The sequence below is a fragment of the Monomorium pharaonis genome, chromosome 2 (genome assembly GCF_013373865.1).
Source record: "Monomorium pharaonis isolate MP-MQ-018 chromosome 2, ASM1337386v2, whole genome shotgun sequence".
NCBI lineage: Eukaryota > Metazoa > Arthropoda > Insecta > Hymenoptera > Formicidae > Monomorium > Monomorium pharaonis.
This window is the reverse complement of record NC_050468.1, coordinates 30663678-30684247: the sequence shown is the minus strand read 5'-3', so window position 1 is coordinate 30684247 and position 20570 is coordinate 30663678. Positions and strand designations below refer to the sequence as shown.

Below are 20570 nucleotides of genomic sequence, written 5' to 3'. Positions count from 1 at the left end.
TTAATTCACATTAATCTAATCCAAATTATATAGTATTATATTATAATACAGAAATTGATATACATACATTAGTATTATACAGAATTATAATACTCGCAACAATTAATATTTCGTACATTAACTCAGAGCTACTAATTATACACAAAATTCCATTGTGGACGCATTAAAAATGTACAATAATATAATACATATAAATACATATAATAAATAATACAAACGAACGATTGTCTTTGATTTCAGCGCGCAGCGGGTACAATTATACGGTAACACCACGATTTTCTAGCATTAGCTCGTTTGCATCTGATGGTTGCACGTCCTCCTCCATTTTGGTTTCCTTGGTCGGCGACTCGGGGGAATTCAATTTGGTATGTTCCGGTGACAGTCGAACGGTAGTGCCGTGCCGGCTGTAGTCTTCAATCTCGCCTATCGGCTGATCAATGTCTTGCCCCCTACTCTCGTTACATTTTCCCTGTTCATAAAAAATTGATCAAATTGTACTCCCATTAAGTTCGACGATTGCAAATTATAGTCTATTTATATTTAAGACATTTTTCCCGATAGGAATAAAAATCGAAGTATAAGAGGAATGTATAGGAATGTGAGGCAATGTGATAAGAGGAAAAGTGGCAAAAGCGTCAGCAATATCGCTTTACGCTATTTCTCACTGCTGCGACTTATTAAAAACGTAATTCATTTATTTATAATAGGATTTTAAAATGAGAATTGTCGCATTGACTGCACGTGAGCTCACCTGTAGAATTCGCAGCAATTCTCTTCGAAATTGTGCACTGCAGATAAGATATATAAAAATGTAAACGGCGTAATTGCTGAGTTCGATGATCGCTGAACACACCCGGAAGGTTTGATAATCAAAGTCCAACGGATGACGATCGGCGTAGAGCATGGACGTAAGACTTGGCGGAACTGCCGTCATAAAGAAGCATAGAATCATGGTTGTCGTCAATATCGCCAAGTGTTGCTCCTCTCTGTAAAAATTAAAAATACAATATCTAATCTTTTGTTTCAAAAAATTAAAAATAAAATGTATTTATTATTACTTTTTTAAAATTATTATTATTATTATTATTATACCTGTATCCTCGATTGCGAGATAATAACGACGTATCAGGCTTGTTGGCCCGAAGCTTGTCTGAAACGGCATGGAAATGTCGGGTTTGCGCATTCAGCTGCAGAAACCTCTTAATGACCAGGCTATTCAATACAATAAATATGATCGACGGACATATTCGCACTGCGATCGCCATTATCCAAATATATATTCTCCATATCCTGTTTTGCGTAACGAGCACATTTTCACGTAATATAAAAGAAGTACCGAATTCATCTTGCTCTGCACGAACGATTCTCATAACCGACAGCGGGCCACTGATCTAACGAACAGAACAAAATTATTTCATTATGCATCGAATTATTATACATATTTATTTTGTTGCCTCTACTTGTGAAGATTCGCTCGTAATGTAATTACAAATTACAATGTTCAATATTTCAATTTTTACGACCAAGAAAACCTAAGTGCATTTTTTTTTTTTTTTTTTTTTTAAGAATAAATATATAAGAGTGCCATTTTATGTAAAGCAGTTTACCATGAAGCCAGCAATAAAGGAACACAGTATGAAGGAGTTGACGTTCTTGCGAGTGTTTCCGGGGCGAATACGCGCCGGGAAAAATACAAAAATGTATCGGTCTACAATTAAGCAGACCATGATAAAAACACTGGCGGCCGAGAAGGCGTTCAGAATAACGAGCTCAAGATGAGCATGGTAGAAAGCTGCCGGGTAATTATTGCTCATGCCGTAGCTTAATCTCAGCGCTGAAAAACATACATACTTATAATTATTATATACATATTATATTGTAACATCTTGTGCACTGAAAAAAAGGACTGCTTGCTACGAACATAAATTCTTGTAGCGATCGAACAAAAGAATTACAGGCTGATGCATTGAGAAACTACATTGACTGTAATCAAATTACAATTAATGTAATCAAATATAATTGTCACAAAAGCGACAATATTAATATAAATAAGACAAGAGCCTTTGTGATTTATTAAAAAAAAATAATTTATTTGTTATCGTGTCGTGGACGCAACAGCCAGTTTTCTTCGGCCAAGCGGTACTTTTTTTCCGGCAGTGCACATTGTCGAAATCTGGATACAAACTGATCGTTATCCAAGACAGGATAACACCGATGTGCGCCAGCGCGAGTCCACTGAGATACAAGTACGCGATACCGCGAAACACTGGACTGGACAGCACAGCCAAGATTGCCGCATTGCCCAAAACGCCGATGGACAGTATGATCGGGACCACGATACCATAGGAAGTCCGCATCAAAGAAGTCAGCTGACTCTGGGCAATGTCGTCCTCGATAGGCGTGCGTCCGACCGTGAAATTGTCATCTTCACAACACAACTGAGTACTGTAAAAAGCATCTTCATCAGGATCTCACGTACGAAACAAAAGGAATAACAAATATTATTGCCGACGATGATGAGCGTGATTGCTGAAACCAGTTTGGTTCGCGATAAACTCAGAATTAACTCAATTAACATTTAATTAGAAATAAGGTGAAACAAAATGACGTTACTGCTAATAAAGGATTTATTATAGGACTGCGGTATACGAACCCGTCGATTATTCCTGTCAGCATTTTACGTTCCGCCGATTATTAATTATAAGAATTAAGATCACCGTTAAAGAATTTGTACTGTCGAGTTAAATAAAAGCTTTTTTTTTTTTTTACTGTCTGACGTTTCACGTCTTTCTCACACGCACGTCTGTCTCTCCCCTTCTATCTCCGGTCAGCTGCAAATCTACTTTCAATAAAGACATGATAGACTCTAACAGGTTTACCTGTGGCATATCCACCTCATGGGCCTTGCTTTAGAAAAATATACACTGCGCAAGCTCCAGGAAGGTAACGTAAAGGTGTACGGGATTTATTTAAACACGTAGCAGATGATAGACTTAAACCTTTTATTAAGGTCAAACTGCTTGAACAAATAACAGGGTCTATTATTAATTGTTGTTTACGGCAAATGCTTCATCATAAAGAGATAATACAGATTATGCAATAAAGAAAGATTAAAATGCAATTGATCAGAGTTGCCGTATGCTACAAAATCTGCAACCAACGTGTAAAGCTTCCTTTGTTACAAAGATTATCACCTTTCGAACTTTTCATTATTACTTCTTCCTTTATTAGAGAATAAAGAGATCATAGCTACTTTGATTTTTGTAATTAATAAATATTAGAAATATTTGAGTTTCCCAGCTTTCTCCATTTGTGCTATTAAATGCTTATTAAAATTTTTAGAAAAAGAATATAAAAAGAATATAAACGCCAATTAGTTTCAACTAATTCATTACGTTTGGGAAATTTACTTCAGTTGCAAATACAATTTTCTAATTATATGACAAAGAATACTTTTCAACACTTCTCGTATTTAACCTTAGGTTTCTTAGTCATTTCTATCCTAGACGATTCACGTATAATATGATCAATATAGAAAATAATAATTTATTTTAGGATAAGGCATTGATTATAATTTTCACCGTTATGTGACTAGAGAAAATGTGTCAAAATTCTATTCCTGTTATCTTTAAAAAATTTTTAATTAAAAAAAATGTTTAACTCTTAAATTCTCTGATCTTGAGCTTCTTACATTTTCCTCGATCGTCCTGCAAACCTTTAAATAGATTTATGAAAGTTTGTATATTTTGTTGAAAATATCGATTGGCGATTTTAAATATAAAATACAGATAAGACATCGAGGAACAAAATTAATTCTTCAGTTAAACAAACGGAATATTCGTCATTCAGAGAAATTGGAATTTTGCCATTTCCTATGAATTTAATATGTCCAGAGTATACCGCGCCAAAAATGCGATAATCTTAAAGAGATTGAAGATTTAGATTCGATCATTTCGTTTAGATACAATTGCAAAACGTATGTGCGACAATCGAGTCCACCCATAGTGTAAGTATCGTTTATGGCAACCTTGCGACAGCGTGATTAGATAGGATCACAATAACTAAGAATAATAAACTCGTTTATTTTCGTGGAAAAATATACGTGCGTGCATATTATAAGTATCTAACAGACGCCTCCCGATACTCGATACGTTCCAAGAAAAGAGACTATACAGGCGCAAACAAGAGGGGATGCGTTCCACGATTAACACACTAACGAGGAAAAAAATAAATTTTATAAATTAAAAAAAAAACGACACGATTTTACGAGAGTCGAGAAACAGGTTTTCGGAAAGGTTGGTTCTCCCATTGGCCGATACAAGGGTCGTCAGCCCTTTAGGGTCTTGACGGAAGCAATTGACGTCAACGGCGAGGCAGTCGGGATGACGGATGACGAACGGCGGAATCTCGATATGGAGATTAATAATCGTGGTGTCAAATTATCGGGATCGAGGTCGAAAGGCGCCGCCGAGCGAACACAGATCCGTCCCGTATTCCTTCGTCGGCGAGAAGCGCGCGATCGATGGCGTCGCCAACGCCGAAGGAGGATGTCCCCACGACGACGACGTCGGCGGCTGATTCCTTCAAGCGGAAAACATTGTCAGAGACATTTCTCTCGCCCGATCGCGTTTCCGCTCGGTCAATCGATAAAGACCCACCGGCGACGATGAGCGCGGATCCGAGACACCTCGTTCCTCGGCGCCGCGGCAAGGAGGTCCGCGTTTTCGCGCGGAAACGACGGGCGGTCCCGCGATTCATTCGCGATGCGTGAAATAAACGGGGTCGCGATGGTAGAGAGGAGGGTGAGCGGTGAATTTTTGTGCTCGCACTTAGGAAAAACCGCTTGGACGGGGAAGTCGACGCAAGCGAGCAATCGCGTCGAATAATGTCACGGATAAAAATGTCGAGGAAGCGGCTTACAAAGATGATGTCACGCGAGAGAGAAAAAATATGAAGATGTTATTATAAAACGAGTGACTTGCGATCAAAGGAGAAGAAAAGGAATCTAAGGGTGTTAGAGACAAAACGACGGAGGATGTCGTGGAAGCGATCGCGCAGCTGTTCCAGCACAAGAAGTTCAATTTCCGCCGAATTTTTGATTCGCAAGACTTGACAATAGATGTAACAATATGTGAAAGAATTAATTTTCTTGGAAGATTTCTTAAAAGCCTTTCCGACCTTCTTAATCAAGTTGCAAATTGAACAAAAAATATTTTTTGAATATTAAAAAATGTAAAAAATAACTAATAAATAACAATAATTAAAATAATGCCGGCTAGGATGATATTTTTCACAATAGATCCTTTGCGTTATTTTAAGATGCTTATAGCATATTAATAAGTTTGATGATCATATAAATTAACTTGAAATATTATGATGATCAAGTTATGATTTTAAATCCTACATCGGCACGCAGTTTACAGAACTGAAAAAGATATTTAATAATTGATATAAAAATACATAATTAACCACGATCTGTTTCGGCTGAGAAATGGCACTTTTTTTATTTTGAAATCGCGAGATTTAATTTTATATACTGAGTATATTTATATATCTCTCATCATTTCATCGATATTTTTTTGCAGAAAACTGGAAAATAAATTTAAAATAAAAAAGTTTTTACCATGGACTTTTTGGTATGAAATTTCTGTACTTCAAGGTGGAGCAAATATATTAATTACTCAAAAAAAATATGGAACAATGTTTGAAGTGTGAATGAAGATATTTAACGTAAGAATGTTAAATAAAGATTTTGCTAAGACAATGATTATCAATTCACTTTTTTACAAATTGTACTCAGAAGTATTTCGACATCGAATTGCCAATCGGTAACCAATCAACCCGAAATAAAACGTAAACTGTGCATCCTTCCGAGTCGCTGAGTTTATTCGCAACAAGCACGGCAGATGAACAGAAGTGTGGACAATGAACGCGATAGAGTCAACTTCACCAACATTTTAGAGACACCAAAACTGACTAATAAATTTGAGAAATTATAAATAAATCTCTTATTAATTTAAATATAAATAAATATAATGCAATATGAGAAAAGTATAGCTGTATTCTAAATTAATATAAAATAATAAAATGTCAATATAAAATAAACATAATTTTCTTCTTCCCTGTATTCCTTCTTTCTCATATTATTATATATTAAATTATTGTAATTATTATAATTATATATATATATCTTTTTTTCTAATTTAATTGATTTTTAAATTATATTTTAAACATAATTTCGAAAATATCAAAATAGTTATATCGTATTGCAAAATATTATGTTTTAATAATTTTTCTTTCTCCAACGGAGAGACAAGATTTTTTTCAATCGCAGTTATATTGACGTCAAGTCGGCTGGCTGCATGTGATCGGATTAACTTATTTTAGTTAGAGTAAATTCCTGAAGAGGCGCCACGATTCACTTCTCGATGATCCCTGAAAGGGATCGGTCAGATGGCGTTCAAGAAAAAAAAATAAAGAAAAATGTTGCACTTTTTACATTTATATTAAAAAAAATGAAACACATCATATGTGAAAGATCTCTACACGTTCTCTTGCATGGATTGAACGAGAAATGATTGTCGACAATCCGTAAGTTGCCACTTTATAAATCAAGCGCACAGACTGTTTTTAATTAAGTTATTAATTAATTGCTTAGCACAATTAAGTACATTCAGATGTTATTCCAGAGAAAATTTTGCCTTCTAGTAGCTACTTACGTTTCCAAATTACAGAAACAGAAATAAGGTTGAGATAATAAATTTAAAATATTATTTCTTAACAATAGACCGATAATGAATTCTCGTATATATATATGTATAAGCATAATAGTATCTTTATAAATAAAAAAATAATCGATTAAAACGTAGAAGCAAGCTCATTACGTAATCAAAGCAATAATATGAAATAAATTGGCGAAGGAAATGAGTAAGCAAAAAGATGTAATAAATGTAGTTTAATCATATAAATCGAAATAAGAATTCCAGATAACAAAACACTAGTGTGCCAGCAAATTAATCATGATTGTAGAGTAGATTCCACTATTCACTGTGTTCTGTTTAAAATGCTTTGTTTCTGCCATTATATCTTGTCAATCATAGTATTACAAAAATACAGCAAGACATCTTAACTATCACATTGTCATAGCATAGCTGCTCGTTTATTGATACATTTTCATCGATATTAAAGGAACAGAAAAACGTACATACTTAGCTGTTGCTAAAATTTTGCTAATATAATATGCAACATATATTTGCAGTATGTACTCTTGTCAGATTTGTCTATCTGAAAATAAGTACATTTTGTATTCACTGTGTTTTCTTTAGCTATATACTAGTAATATGTTAATAATAATTTTAAAACTGCAGTATAAAGGATAAACATATAAAAATTTTAGGAATCTTGAAGTCGAAAATTGTGTAAAAAGTATAAATTGTATAATTCGTCTTCTTTATCCCAGAATTGTTTGTACAATCTTTCACAAATTATTTTTCACGTTTAACATTTTCTTAAATTTTTATATGATTAACTTCATTTTTTATAGGTAATTTTTAAATTAAATTATTTGTTGAGTATAAAGTATTATGTTTGCTGTAAAAAAGTGAATACAAGACATCCTTATTTCTTATTTCAATTTAATATAAATAAATTCTGTTTATGTTACATCTCAATAACTTTACTTACCCATTCTTCTGGCTAATTTATTTTGATCTGATTAAACATAGAGATTTCTATTGTTACAGGACTGAGAACTCTCTTGGAGGGAGAAAATTTGCCCAGAATATTAGGCAGAAATTTGGCTGACAAAATGTGCTGTTATCTGCTCGAATATTACCTATTCCGCCTCTATTTTCAAAGGTGTCGCCGAACTATATCAAAAGTTAAATTGGGATACGTACTCTTTTGCTTTGGTATGATAGCGCTGTTAGAATTTTTTGGAGCATTTGTACACCTGTTTGAGATCACGTACGACGAAAACTTTGTATATCCGTACGAAGGCAACGTACATGAATTTGTGAATGCTCTGCGACGTAATGAAAAACCTGAGGTCGAACCTATAAACGAATATAAATACACTTTTAACTTAAAACAGCCAGAAAAGTGTAAAAATGCCGATGGCACGCTTCGTCTTGTATATATGGTAAAGTCGGCTATAGAAAATTTTGATAGAAGAACTGCTATACGTAATTCATGGGGAAACGAAAAGAGATTCTTCGATGTGCCAGCAAGGACTATTTTTGTGGTAGGTACGCATCCAGACGACCAAGAAATTGAAGCCAAACTAAAATTAGAGGCAGGAATCTACAAGGATATCGTACAGGCGGATTTTATAGATTCATATTATAATAATACTATAAAAACGATAATGAGTTTCAAATGGTTAATCAAGTATTGTCCCAATTCCAAGTTTTACATGTTTGTCGATGACGACATGTATGTATCGGTAAAAAATGTAATGACATTTATTAGAAACCCAGCTAACTATCCATTTTACTTGATGGAATCCAGAAAAGTGTACAGCATACATAAAAGAGAAATCAAACAATCTGATCTAATGGATTACAACAACGTTAATTTTAATAATAAAAATGCAACATACGACTCAAAAATCAAAATGTCTTTTACACAAAATTGTACTGCTCACCAATCAAGTAATAATAGTTGGAAAAATAACGCGCGTGAGAAACAAGGGGAATGGATCGATAAAAGTCATAAAATACAAGATGAACATTTGCTCAGATTAAATGCATCTACTCTCTTGAGTAGAATAAAGCGACAGATCTTCGACTTTGAACTACCAGACAATATTAGACTGTTTGCGGGATTCGTATTTATGCGAGCTGCACCACATCGGCATAAATTCTCAAAATGGTACGTCACGTTAAAGGAATATCCATATCATTTATGGCCACCATACGTCACAGCCGGTGCGTACATCCTGTCGAAGGAAGCTCTTTTAGACTTATATTACACCAGTTTCTATACCAAGCATTTCAGGTTCGACGATATCTTTCTTGGTTTAGTAGCTAAGAAAGCTGATATAGTACCGTTTCATTGCGAAGAGTTTCATTTTTATAAAAAAGCTTATACGAAGTATAGTTACAAGTATGTCATAACATCTCATGGATATGACGATCCAAATGAACTCTTACAAATATGGAACGAGCAAAAAGCTCTTGGAAACGCTTAAATCTATTTATAATATGCAAATTTCATAATTTATACTGTTATATGGATCTAGACATTTAAAAATAGAAAACAAAGTATTGCAGTAGCATATCTTTGCGAAAATATTCAAGTTATAATACAATTAATATTATATATACGTGTATATATCTATAATATATATACATACAATATATATATATATATATATATATATATATATAATATATATTATGGAAAATAGAGTACATAAAATCATAATTATATAAAAACGTTCGATTTATTATAAAAATATGTAATTTTTCTAGAGTAGATTTGGTTCTACAACAGTCCTTATATAATTAATATTTTTTAATAAAAAGCCTAATTTTTATCAATATTACACATTATTTAGGCAACACATTTAAATGAAACAAGCACTGCTAGTACTTATAGTTATAATTACATCATAATAAATTATGCACCAAATATGTATTCATTGCTCAAGTTTACAAATAGAATTATTCTATTGAAGATATTCTATTGTACATTTTATTTAATCACATACACATACACACAGACTGATTATTATTTTTATAAAATAAATAATTAACATATTATGTATTTGTATAATTAATAAATTTTGCAAAGGCTATGAAAAAACTTGTACGTTTTAAAAATCTATATTTACAATTTTGTACTTATCAATTATTATATCTTTGTGATTCATTGATAATTTAATAAATACATTTTCTAAATATCTGACTCCTTACAAATTTTTTGTCAAGTTTTTCTCTAATTCACATTTTATTACCGGTACTGCTGCTTATCAATATTGGCTTTCAATAAAGTTTGATCTAGACTAACAGCTTCTTTTCTGATCATATTGAGCAATAAATGGGAACTTTCTAAAATCTACAACAAAGTAAATATTAAGACTTGAGAGATACAAGGTACCATGAGAGTAACATCCAATTTCAAACTGGATTAATAAAAAAATATAACTTTTACCTTTACATATGCTGCCTCGGTGTCAGCAATAGTTCTGTCATACTCATTTCTGACCGTGATTCTCTTTGCCAAGCTGTCGTTCAATTGCGTGAGCTTACATGACAACTTTTCGATTTCGCATTGTAAATCATTCTTCTCCTCTTCCTGAGATTCTATTTGTTCTTGAAGTTCTGCTCGCCTCAGCTTCATCTCTTCCAAACCTAGGGAAACTTTTTTTTAATAAGTGTAAGAATCCAGAGAGATTGAGATAATTAATGTCATGTTTAAGATGCCTTTGATATCATGTTGGAATTACAAGGCATAAGAAAGAGTACTTATACTTTATTCTAATTTTCCAAAGCGCAAATTAATCAAAGATCCTTTAACCATTATATCACTGTTGACTTTGCCTATTTTTTCACAATTATAAATATGTGATAAACTATTTTTTTGAAATATCCTCCAGTTGAAGAAACCAAGACATCTCTTCAACATCCATCTTTTGGGTTACATGACACAAGGTGTTTCTTGTTCTTAATTTTCGTTTTCTTTTATCTATAATGCTCTTATTACTTTTAATCAATTTCTTAATTTCTAAAGGGCACATATCTCTTTTAAACCGTAACTTCATAACAGTGACAAATTTTTTTTTTTTTTTTTTTTGTATAGGTTTAATGTGCCAGATCTATGATAGATATATGGCACGTAAACAGTGACAAATGACATTTTGTAGGTTAAACATGATGGTTTACATTTGACGAGCTCTTGATTATACGTTTGCAAAGTAGCTCCATGTTGCTCCATCGTAAATCTTCCATTCATGGGAAACTTCATATAAGGCGTGAATATCCAAACGCAGGCAACGACAGCAGGACTCGTCGAGAACGGACGTTGTTTACCAACAACAGCGGTATCGGACGTTCGACCGGGCAGCTTTGATTTTAGCGCGATTTCCCGCCTCACGCACGCGTATCAAGAACCAAAAGTACCTACGAAGATTTCCCGTTCTTTTTCGGCATTATGTAAAAATTCAAGGAATAATACGAAATAAAATCTCAATAATAATTCTTTTTTAATTTGTAAAATCGTCGCGTCTTGTAGCAATAGAAAAAATAGAATTAAAAATCGGGATAGGATCGCTGTACGGCGTACCAGTCGTTAAGCAATCGTCAATAAACATCAACTGTGTGTATAGTGTTTAAGAAAAATATTAAACAACACTTCAAAATAATAAATTATAAAATTGAATTAGGTCCAATATTATATGCAGATTTAAATATCATTTTACTTAAAAATTTAATTATATTAAATTGTTTTTATTTATTTTTATTAACTGGCTCAATTTCTTATTTGTTTATTGGCTATATGCATTGAACCTGCAAAGCGATAATAAGAGGAATGCGACAGGATAATCGAAATTTAATTAATCCTTCGCAGCTTCGAGCCTTTGGGAAAGATACTAACGAAACTGATATGTCAGAGAGCTGATATAACAGAGCTATGAATTCACATTTTGCAGAGATTCTTGAACTTCAAGATCGTGACTCTCGAATTATCTGGGCTGCTTTCAAAACCAGTTTTATTTTTCAGAGCAAGATCTATATTGCTTAATTGCATTCGATCGTGAAATTACTTTCGGAATCTACGATGCTAATAAAATGCATTCTTATATTAGTTATCATCTTGAGAATTACCGAAAAATACTCAACTTTCACAAAACACGAAGAAATAATAAATATTAAATAATAAGAGTTCACAGTGATAAATTACAAATTAATTAATACACTTTTAATCTTTTAAATTGTCATATAAATTTGATTAACCCTTCGTTGACACACCTCTAGCTTTTTTCGATCAATTTCGACAGATATTTATTTTGCATATGGAAGATAGGCTGTTTCGATCAATGAAAAACCAGAAAAAAGGAAAAGGTAGAGAACATCAAAGTCAAAAAAGAAAAAGGAAAAGAGACAGAGCGTCGAAGTCAGAAAAGGAAAAGGAAAAGGTACACAGCGTCAAAGTTACCGTATGGGTGACTCACACCCAGTGTGTCAATGAAGGATTAAAATATATTTCACTTGAAAATATAATTATAACATTATATGTGACGCAAACTGTGTAAAAACATTCTATCACGTGGCCTCGTATTTTTAATTATTAATAAGAGAAGCATCCCAGTGACCAGACACTTAGACAATCATTTAAATTTTTTTTCTAATATTAAAATTAATTACATAAATTTTAAATATTCTTAATAATTATAATTTCTAATATATCTCCAGAACATTTACCTTAATTAAAATTGTACCTTTTATTTCTAGATCTAAATATATCTTATATACATTCATAGAAGAAATGTAACTCGTATGTTTTATTTTTATTTGTCGAACTAAATATTAAGACCTGTTTGTGCTTAAACTCGGTTCAATTTACCTTTAATCTTTTTCTAGTTCAAGAAATTAAAAAAAAAAATAAAAGACATGTTAAACCGAGTTTAAAATCAAGCTACATCGTAGAAACACGCTCTCCGGGTTATAATTATATTTTCTATGGATTTCTTGAGAAAATCGCAAATCGTAGAACAGAACTCAGACAGAGGGGCATCTCCTGGAGGGACTCGCGACCTGATTTTGCGTCTGTTTGATCCGCAGGGAGGTGGATGGACGCGCGATCGCGGGCGGCGATCAGGACTAGTTAGCGCGCGCGCACACACACCTGAGCTCGCGCCTTTTAAAGGCGTCGGACGGAAGCGTGGTGGAAAACCAAGCCGTACACGCCACGATAAACGCGCCTTTCGCTCGCGCGCGCGGTCTCGCGGGCCGCCCGTCGTCGTCGAGCCATTCCAGCGACTCCGCAGAACGGGCGAGAGAGGGAGAGAGAGGAAGAGAGAGAGACAGGTCGGCGGGTGGCGAGAGAGCAGCGCGGGGCTCGGTCGCGAGACGGGTCGGGTATACGATTGACGTCGATCGCTTGTCGATCCGCGCGAACGCCGTCGTCGGGATTGTCACGCGCGAGTCGCGGGTGCTGCGAGGAAGGACAACGTACCGATCTGCGAGGAGGAAAAAGGAAAGAAAAAAAAAAGGAGAAAAGGACGCGGGATGGACCGAAGGCGGCGAATATTCGCGTGACCGAGCGATCGATATGTCACGGCGATCCAGGCACGCCACGATCGGCCACCAGCGCGTCACCCCACGAGGAGAGGAATCGCCCGGGGATAAAAGGATCGGCAAGGTACGGCAACTCGTGATGATCAATGGACTCTGGGGTCCCTTTCGAGGGCCCCTGGGTCCTCCGTTCCGGGCCCTTCCTTCGAGCGGCCCTCGCGAAAACGCTTTCTCGATTCACACGCGCCGCGTCCCTCGGCTCTGTCTCTCGGTTCCGCGCGCGGCGCTCCCGCGTACACGCTTCACCGTCAGGTCGCTCCGGCGAGGAGCCGCCTCTCATTGACGTTTCTTTCCGTCGCTCTGTTTTCCTTGTTTTTCGGGGATTTATATCGTGGGAGGACGGTGCGTGCCGCGCGCACAGGTCGCAGTCGGATCTACGGCGCCTGCGCGCCTCGCAGTCCTCCCGCCGCTTCCTCGTCTCCTGCGTGCCGTGTATTTAAAAATCACGACAAAACGCGAGAAAAACGTAAGAGCTTAATAACCGGTTAGATGACGAGAGTGAACGTATTTTAGAGGACGGATGGCATTAATCATCGATATCGCCCGTCATGCATATTTGTCCTGAAAGTAAATGAATTTTCACACGGACTGTTAGTTATATATAGCAAATTTTTAGTTAATTGTTACGAACAAATTTCGCAAAGTTACGAGAAAAGAAAGGATCGAGCCATTTGGATTTACGATTGGGCGAAATTTGGGCGTTCAATTTTAGAGAATTGTAATAATACATCGTAATATATTTTATTTAAATGTGTCTATCTTTAAATACGATTAAAGATGAACCTTATTCATTGATCGTAGTTGTATTTCAGTGCTGAGATTTCTTGTAAGATTTTACATACATTTTCAAGTTCACTGAACTGCACATCGAATAATTTTTCAATTTTGACACAGTTAAACATAGTCCTAAATTGAAAACGAGAGTAATATCACAATATTAAATTGATAATCAACTTAATAATGACAAGCCTCTATTAAGGTGTGATATAGAATCTCCAATAAGAATCTCTTTTTCCCGACATAAGAATTTGTAGCTGTGTGTTAGTTTTCGCAACATAATTCTTTCAGTGAGAGAAGTATTCGGTATTTGTGACTATCATTGTATGGTATCCATTTTTATCATTGTTACTGTTATAATGTTAGATAATAATAATAATCGTGTGTTTTAATTTTTATAAATTATGAGTAAATTTTATAAATTATAATTTCAAATGTCAAGAGCAAAATATCAAGATATGGTAAAAATTAAATAAATTAAATGAACACAATTATATTTTCTTAACATTTGTTTATTATTTACGCAGTAATGCTATACGGACGGTCTCACACCGCGCGTTTACTTGACGCGAAACACTATCGAGTCTTTCGATTAATAACTATAATTTGCATGGTTAAAATAACTGTAAATACATAGATGGTACCGCAAATGACTATAAATTACTTAAATTATAGTATAACCGGAACTACTTTTTTTTCTCAGTGTTGCAGCACAGTTTAAGGAAAGGGAGTTTTCATTGGCATTACCATAATAGATACTTGTTATAGCATCATTATTGTTAAATTGATTATCAATTTAATCTTAAATAATTCTATTCTCATTCAATTTAAAACTGTGTCAAAACTAAACATTTATTTGGTATACATTTTAGTAAAAATATATATTATATAAAATCACACTTACAAGAAATATTATCACTAAAATTCAGACTGAATAAAGCTTATCTTTAATTTGTTACGTTTTCACGTATCGCTCTCTCTTATTATTATCTTCACACTAAAATCATTTTGTATAAAATTCGATATGAATCTATATTATAAACTTTTTCCTTTTGAAAATACGATCGCAGGATTGTTTTACATTAAGAATAAAAAAATATTACGACACGTTGAATATACGTACACATTTAATAAAGATATAACTGTGAGAGATATGACAGTTTATTGTGTCAACGAGATGCCGCCTTGAAAAAATCGCGGGGGAATGATCGGGGAGAGGCAAAGAATACGCACGCATTATCGGTCGAAGATGTTGCACATGTCCTTGTCAAATGACATCATCGTACTAAATAAGGATTTGCCCAATGCGACATACACGCCGTGGGCACTGCCCACGGATCGCAAGACAATCCCGTACTGATGCACCATTTTGCAATCGTTATGCGCAGGCAGAACTTAATGGAATGCCACACCTATATATAATATATTTGCATTCGATCGTGAAGAACTACGCAATTGGATAAAAAGTAATCCCAAATTGGCTACTGCTAAACAAAACTAGAAACAAAGATATGTAAAAAAGGAAAAAGATTTAAGAACTCGAATATCTCCGGTAAAATTTTTTTGTCTAAGAGCATATATTATAAATATAAATATATACACAATTATATAAACAAAATATGTCCATATATATTCATATATTAATTACTTTCTTTTGTAAAATTTCTGTTTAGTGTAAAAAAATTATAATAGTATATAAATAAAAAAAATATATAAATATATGTATAATTATTAATTTATATTTATATATGTTCTTGCATAAAAAATTTTCACCTCATCTTCTTGACGACGATATAAAGTATATTCGTCGTCATGAATGATGCATATCACGCATAACTCTCCTTCAAAATACGTAGTATATTTTAAATAGGAATAAAAATGTTTCTACGCTTACGTTTCTACGCTTCGCGAAGTAAGCACAATCCTGCTTTTTGTCTTTTGATGACCATAACTTCCAACCTAACAATTTGTCAATAAATTTCTATAGAGCCAAAACGTTTATTATTCTTGCGCTGACAAGAAAAAATTGTTAATATACACGATTGCTTTGGCGTTATTTTATGATTTATTTTCTTCAGAGGTTTAACTCATTTATATTGATTATATTTCTTTCTGTTTTAGATGAGCTAGACAAATATTATTGATCGGTCAGGTACTTATCTAGGACACATTTTTTGTGCACAAAGTCCACTGATACAGACTCAAAAATGCATACCTCGAGATATGCCGGATATCACATTAACGGAAATCGTGATTACATTACGGACGGCGAAGAGAGCCATAGAGCTCCTTCAGATCGCACAGTGTCCGAGTATATAGTTGCTAACGAACATACCACCATGGTAATGTAACGTCTTATATACTCGCATAGCGAAAATATATTCTTTTAGCTTAAAGCATATTCTATTTTATTACATTGGCATGTACACATTTCATTATTTTTAAAATAAGGAAAAAAAAATTTTGTAAAACTCCTTTTCAGGTAAAACCTACAAGAAAAAATCACGCGGACAAATATGACAGAGAAGAAGACAGGAGATCCAGAAGCGCGCATAATACTCGCGACTCGGTACTATCCGGATCTTCGAAACATAGTTTGCATGCACTTCGCAAAAGTGCCTCACACGGCAGCATTTGTGACAATGGTTCAGATATATATGTCACCAGCGCTGCGTATAGAGCCACTTCCGACATAAGGTCGCTTAGCTTTATAAACGTAGCATTCAATATTCCATAAATATACTAGCAATATAACATGTACGTTTTGTCTTACAGTCGGATATCGCGTCACAGCCTCGCACCAAGCTCCAGATTGGACCACAGAGCGCCTAGTCATTATAGCTACGGTTCCGGTAGGTCAGGCACTTCGACAGTGAAAACTCGTACGTCGCGGAAAGGCGGTATAATTGTGGAAACTATGTCGACGCCTAATCCGTTCTGTCCAAATACCAAGGGCGTCTGTTGCCTCATGTTACTTCTCAATCTTGGCTTAATTTTAGTTACTCTAGGCTTCGTTATCGTCATACAATTTTTCCAGCCGTTGGTTGTTTGGTAAGTATACTGTATAATAAATTTTTATGTCATAATCGGCCAAAATATAAAAATTTCAATTATAAATGACTAATTTATCATTGCAAAACTATATCAATTTATATTTTTAATAATTATTAGTAAAAGAAAAATGTAATTAAAAATATATCTTAAAAAATTTGATATGTAATGTAAAAATTTTTTTTAGGATTTTGGGAATAGTATTTCTTGTGTTTGGATTTTTGACATTAATCGGTAGCTTAGTGTATTGTGTACATGTGTTCAAAAATGCCAAACATCCACATGATATCAATCCAGAAGATCTATATTGGACCCATTATTGGCAAGGCCGTGTTGGTTCTACAGCACCTGAAGTTTATTATAAACCAGAAGACAAATATCAAGATGATGGCTACAGTGATAGATACAGCAAATACTCGGGAAAGTATTACGACAAGCAAAATCAGAGATATTGATTAAAATGTTAAAAATGGTAAAAACTATTAATTAAAATATCAATTATTCTACCAACTCTTACGCAAAGGATCTAAAAACCAATGACGAATAGAAAAACTAATCTCAGTGCAATAAAATATAGTACTTATATGTATTTGCATAAATATTGTACTAACATTCTTTTTTCTTTTTCAAAAAATATAAATATACCTTTTTTGTAATATTAATATAAATATAAAACCTGTACAAAAGATAATCACTTTTCCCAAAAATAACATATAGAATGTTCAGTGTTAACTTGATAATTTGCACAATTTAGTGTATCGATATATTAACATTTCTAATAAGAGCTAATTCTAAGTATGTATTTATTTTTTACATTTTAAAACATAAATATATAATTTTTTATAAATCTGTACAATTTATTATAGCAAGAAAACATTTATAATAATACTATTTGTCTATAAAATTAAATTATCCCAATGCATAATCAAAAAGTTTTGGATTTACAAACGTGCCTTGTTTATCAACCAAGTAGAAAAAACTTTTATCCAATATTTTAAGTGGTAAGGTTACTCCGGTACTCGTTCTATTTGCTCTGCATTTTACCTTAAAAAAATATTTTAAATAAGAAACATTTCAAATATTAAAAATATTTATTTTTATCCTTATATTAATGTTCTCTAAAAGCATAAATAATAATGTTATTATATATAAAATTTTATTAGTTTTATACTAAATATTAATTAACTTTATATTTGTAATTATATGTACAAATTCTTACCATTCCTACTGGTAAATTTAGAGTGGATTTCTTCTTACGGAAGTGATAAGTAACAATTGTCAATGTTTCACCACCTTTATTTAAGATGATATACTTGATGCTACGTGCGCAGATAGCATAAATTAAAAGAGTCATGGTAGTAGCTATAAAATAAATATCACAATAAGCAAAAAAAGAAAAAATATGTTCATTTTTTATAAAAATAAATGTAAAGGATCACTTTAAAAAATATGTAAATCTTTTGCATGCATATCTATATAAAATTAATTTATTATATATATAATTATACATATAAATATATAAAAGATATTTCTTACCTGCCAAAAGTGAGAAAAGAAACATGCTAAGTCGAAACATATGATTCATCCAATATTCTCTAAACTTTATGTCAGTAGTGAATATATCCCAAAATGATGGTGTATAAGTATAAAAAGCCAATATTGACCAACCAAACAATTGTCCAACTCCAAAAATTTTTACATTTCGGTAATAATTATGCTTCTCATATTTATATAAAAACACATTATTTTGTACATTTATGTTTACATCCAATTGTGACATTTGTCGACGTTGTAAATTTTGTAGTAATCCATTAGGTTTAAGAAAACTTGTTGGCCTTGTTGCTCCATCAGATAGTCTGCATATTTATTAAGATTTATTATGTTATTTTGTGAGATATCACATTATCAATTTGTAACTATAAAATATATAGGATATCTCAATTTTATTGTTGCTTATATATATACGTATATATATATATATATATATATATATATTCAATTCGGAATTAATAATTTCTTAAATGGTAGATTAATTAAATGCCATTAATTTCCCAAAAACTGTCAAAACAATATTGATATCTTGACAATAATATTGCACTTTAAAGTTTAATTTCTTTCATCTAAAATTTAAAAAGTAACAATATAAATCAACAATATCCCATATATATTTACATAAATGTTAATTCTTTTAATAATCAACAACTAAAACATTATACTTTTATAAAATATATTTATTAAAAGTTTTATATCATAAACATATTTTTTACCTTGTGCATCTCATTAGAAACATTCTAACAGCCATTGTTGTTGAAAATATATTCTTGTCACATACAAAATATTTTTGCCTTATCCCATGGAGAGATCGTACTTGAGATAATAATGTTTTAAGAGCAATAGGATGTTTTAAAACTAGATTCAACATCTTGAAACAGTTTTCGTTCTGCGTTGTCACAAAGTCAACTAATTTCTAGTAATCAATGATTTTACATAACATTATTGCCTGCAAATAAAATTTTGCTTTACGGTCCTCATTTTACAGACATTTAATTTTATAAATTCTCTATTAAATTTATACACTACACTTAGGATAACCTAAGAAAGATATATACATATTTTGTACTTATGTTTATACAAAAAAATTACGCACGAAGTTTATATTACATTCTTACACAGTATTCTTTCCGCGTAATCTGTACAATTAAAATTTATTTATAAATAATCAATTAACAGTAAAATTACAAGTAAAGGGTTTACGCTAGGTTAGGAAGCTTACAGAAAGGTAAACACGAGTGAACACAAGGTTTGTCCGCTTGTGTTTAATTTCTAGCTGCACTACTTCGTACTTTCTACACTTAAAATAAGATAAATGTGCGTTGGAGAGAGATAAAAAGTATACGAAGAGTTCAGCAAGGAACAAACCTATCGCTGTATGTACTTTTTGGCAATTGAATTATGATTGGCATTCACTGGCATCATTTTGCATTGAGAAAGTTTATTGACAGCAATAGCGTGCTATAAATATCGGGGATACAATTGTTTATTTACTTGTATTCTTAGCTGCTTGCTCCAGCCGAAAGTTTTAGGAGATGCTATATCATCTAATCTCTAATCTATACACGTTTAGAAAAAAAGGAAAACTCAAATAAAACATATGTCTATATGTATATAGAATGAACAGAATCTAGATCCAATATCTATTAGAAAGAAAATTTATTAAAATACTCATTTAATAGGCCTAGATCTGCTCGTTCTACTTTCGCTTTTCGTACTTATATAAGTTTCTCGCTTTTTTTTCTCCAAGATCTATATATAGGCGTTTTTTCATTCTCTTTGTCTTCTCAGAGACTCGCATTTGCGCGTAACGCGATTGATCAATCGATGAATTAAAAGAGAGAGAGAGAGAGAGAGAACCCTGGCCGTATCGTGTCACAATCGAAACTGAGG

At 33.0% G+C, this 20570-nt stretch overlaps 5 protein-coding genes across 17 annotated transcripts; 2 read left to right on the top strand and 3 right to left on the bottom strand.

The window, feature by feature from the left end:
- Window positions 1-19: 19 nt before the first annotated feature.
- Window positions 20-2837, bottom strand: LOC105835021 (probable G-protein coupled receptor B0563.6). Its single transcript, XM_012677949.3, has 6 exons — window positions 2654-2837; window positions 2186-2445; window positions 1608-1834; window positions 1093-1391; window positions 752-986; window positions 20-469 (listed from the first exon to the last, which is right to left on the bottom strand). Exons 1-6 carry the CDS (start codon window positions 2674-2676, stop codon window positions 257-259), a joined length of 1257 nt encoding a protein of 418 aa, XP_012533403.1. The 5' UTR covers window positions 2677-2837; the 3' UTR covers window positions 20-256.
- A 3573-nt stretch (window positions 2838-6410) lies between these two features.
- LOC105835019 (beta-1,3-galactosyltransferase brn) lies at window positions 6411-9682 on the top strand. Its single transcript, XM_012677945.3, has 2 exons — window positions 6411-6591; window positions 7743-9682. The coding sequence occupies exon 2, from the start codon at window positions 7808-7810 to the stop codon at window positions 9188-9190; it is 1383 nt and encodes a 460-aa protein (XP_012533399.2). The 5' UTR covers window positions 6411-6591; window positions 7743-7807; the 3' UTR covers window positions 9191-9682.
- A 176-nt stretch (window positions 9683-9858) lies between these two features.
- LOC105835017 (Sjoegren syndrome nuclear autoantigen 1 homolog) lies at window positions 9859-12929 on the bottom strand. Of its 2 annotated transcripts, XM_036283508.1 has the most exons (4): window positions 12850-12929; window positions 10887-11123; window positions 10156-10364; window positions 9859-10059 (listed from the first exon to the last, which is right to left on the bottom strand). In XM_036283508.1, the coding sequence occupies exons 2-4, from the start codon at window positions 10966-10968 to the stop codon at window positions 9955-9957; spliced, it is 396 nt and encodes a 131-aa protein (XP_036139401.1). In that variant the 5' UTR covers window positions 10969-11123; window positions 12850-12929; the 3' UTR covers window positions 9859-9954. The 2 variants fall into 2 exon arrangements, with proteins under 2 accessions (XP_036139401.1, XP_012533396.1); XM_012677942.3 differs by lacking the exon at window positions 12850-12929 and having other exon boundaries at window positions 9860-10059; window positions 10156-10355; window positions 10887-12758.
- Window positions 12930-12949: 20 nt separating this feature from the next.
- LOC105835015 lies at window positions 12950-17969 on the top strand. Its single transcript, XM_012677936.3, has 5 exons — window positions 12950-13365; window positions 16197-16417; window positions 16558-16772; window positions 16851-17126; window positions 17314-17969. The coding sequence occupies exons 2-5, from the start codon at window positions 16283-16285 to the stop codon at window positions 17579-17581; spliced, it is 894 nt and encodes a 297-aa protein (XP_012533390.1). The 5' UTR covers window positions 12950-13365; window positions 16197-16282; the 3' UTR covers window positions 17582-17969.
- LOC105835016 (transmembrane protein 223) lies at window positions 17050-20531 on the bottom strand. Of its 12 annotated transcripts, none has more exons than XM_036283504.1 (7): window positions 19900-20039; window positions 19707-19816; window positions 19394-19626; window positions 18663-18982; window positions 18346-18488; window positions 18080-18170; window positions 17050-17135 (listed from the first exon to the last, which is right to left on the bottom strand). In XM_036283504.1, the coding sequence occupies exons 3-7, from the start codon at window positions 19546-19548 to the stop codon at window positions 17080-17082; spliced, it is 765 nt and encodes a 254-aa protein (XP_036139397.1). In that variant the 5' UTR covers window positions 19549-19626; window positions 19707-19816; window positions 19900-20039; the 3' UTR covers window positions 17050-17079. The 12 variants fall into 12 exon arrangements, with proteins under 12 accessions (XP_036139397.1, XP_036139396.1, XP_028050414.2 ...); XM_036283503.1 differs by having other exon boundaries at window positions 19774-19816; XM_028194613.2 differs by having other exon boundaries at window positions 19796-19816.
- Between the last annotated feature and the right edge of the window lie 39 nt (window positions 20532-20570).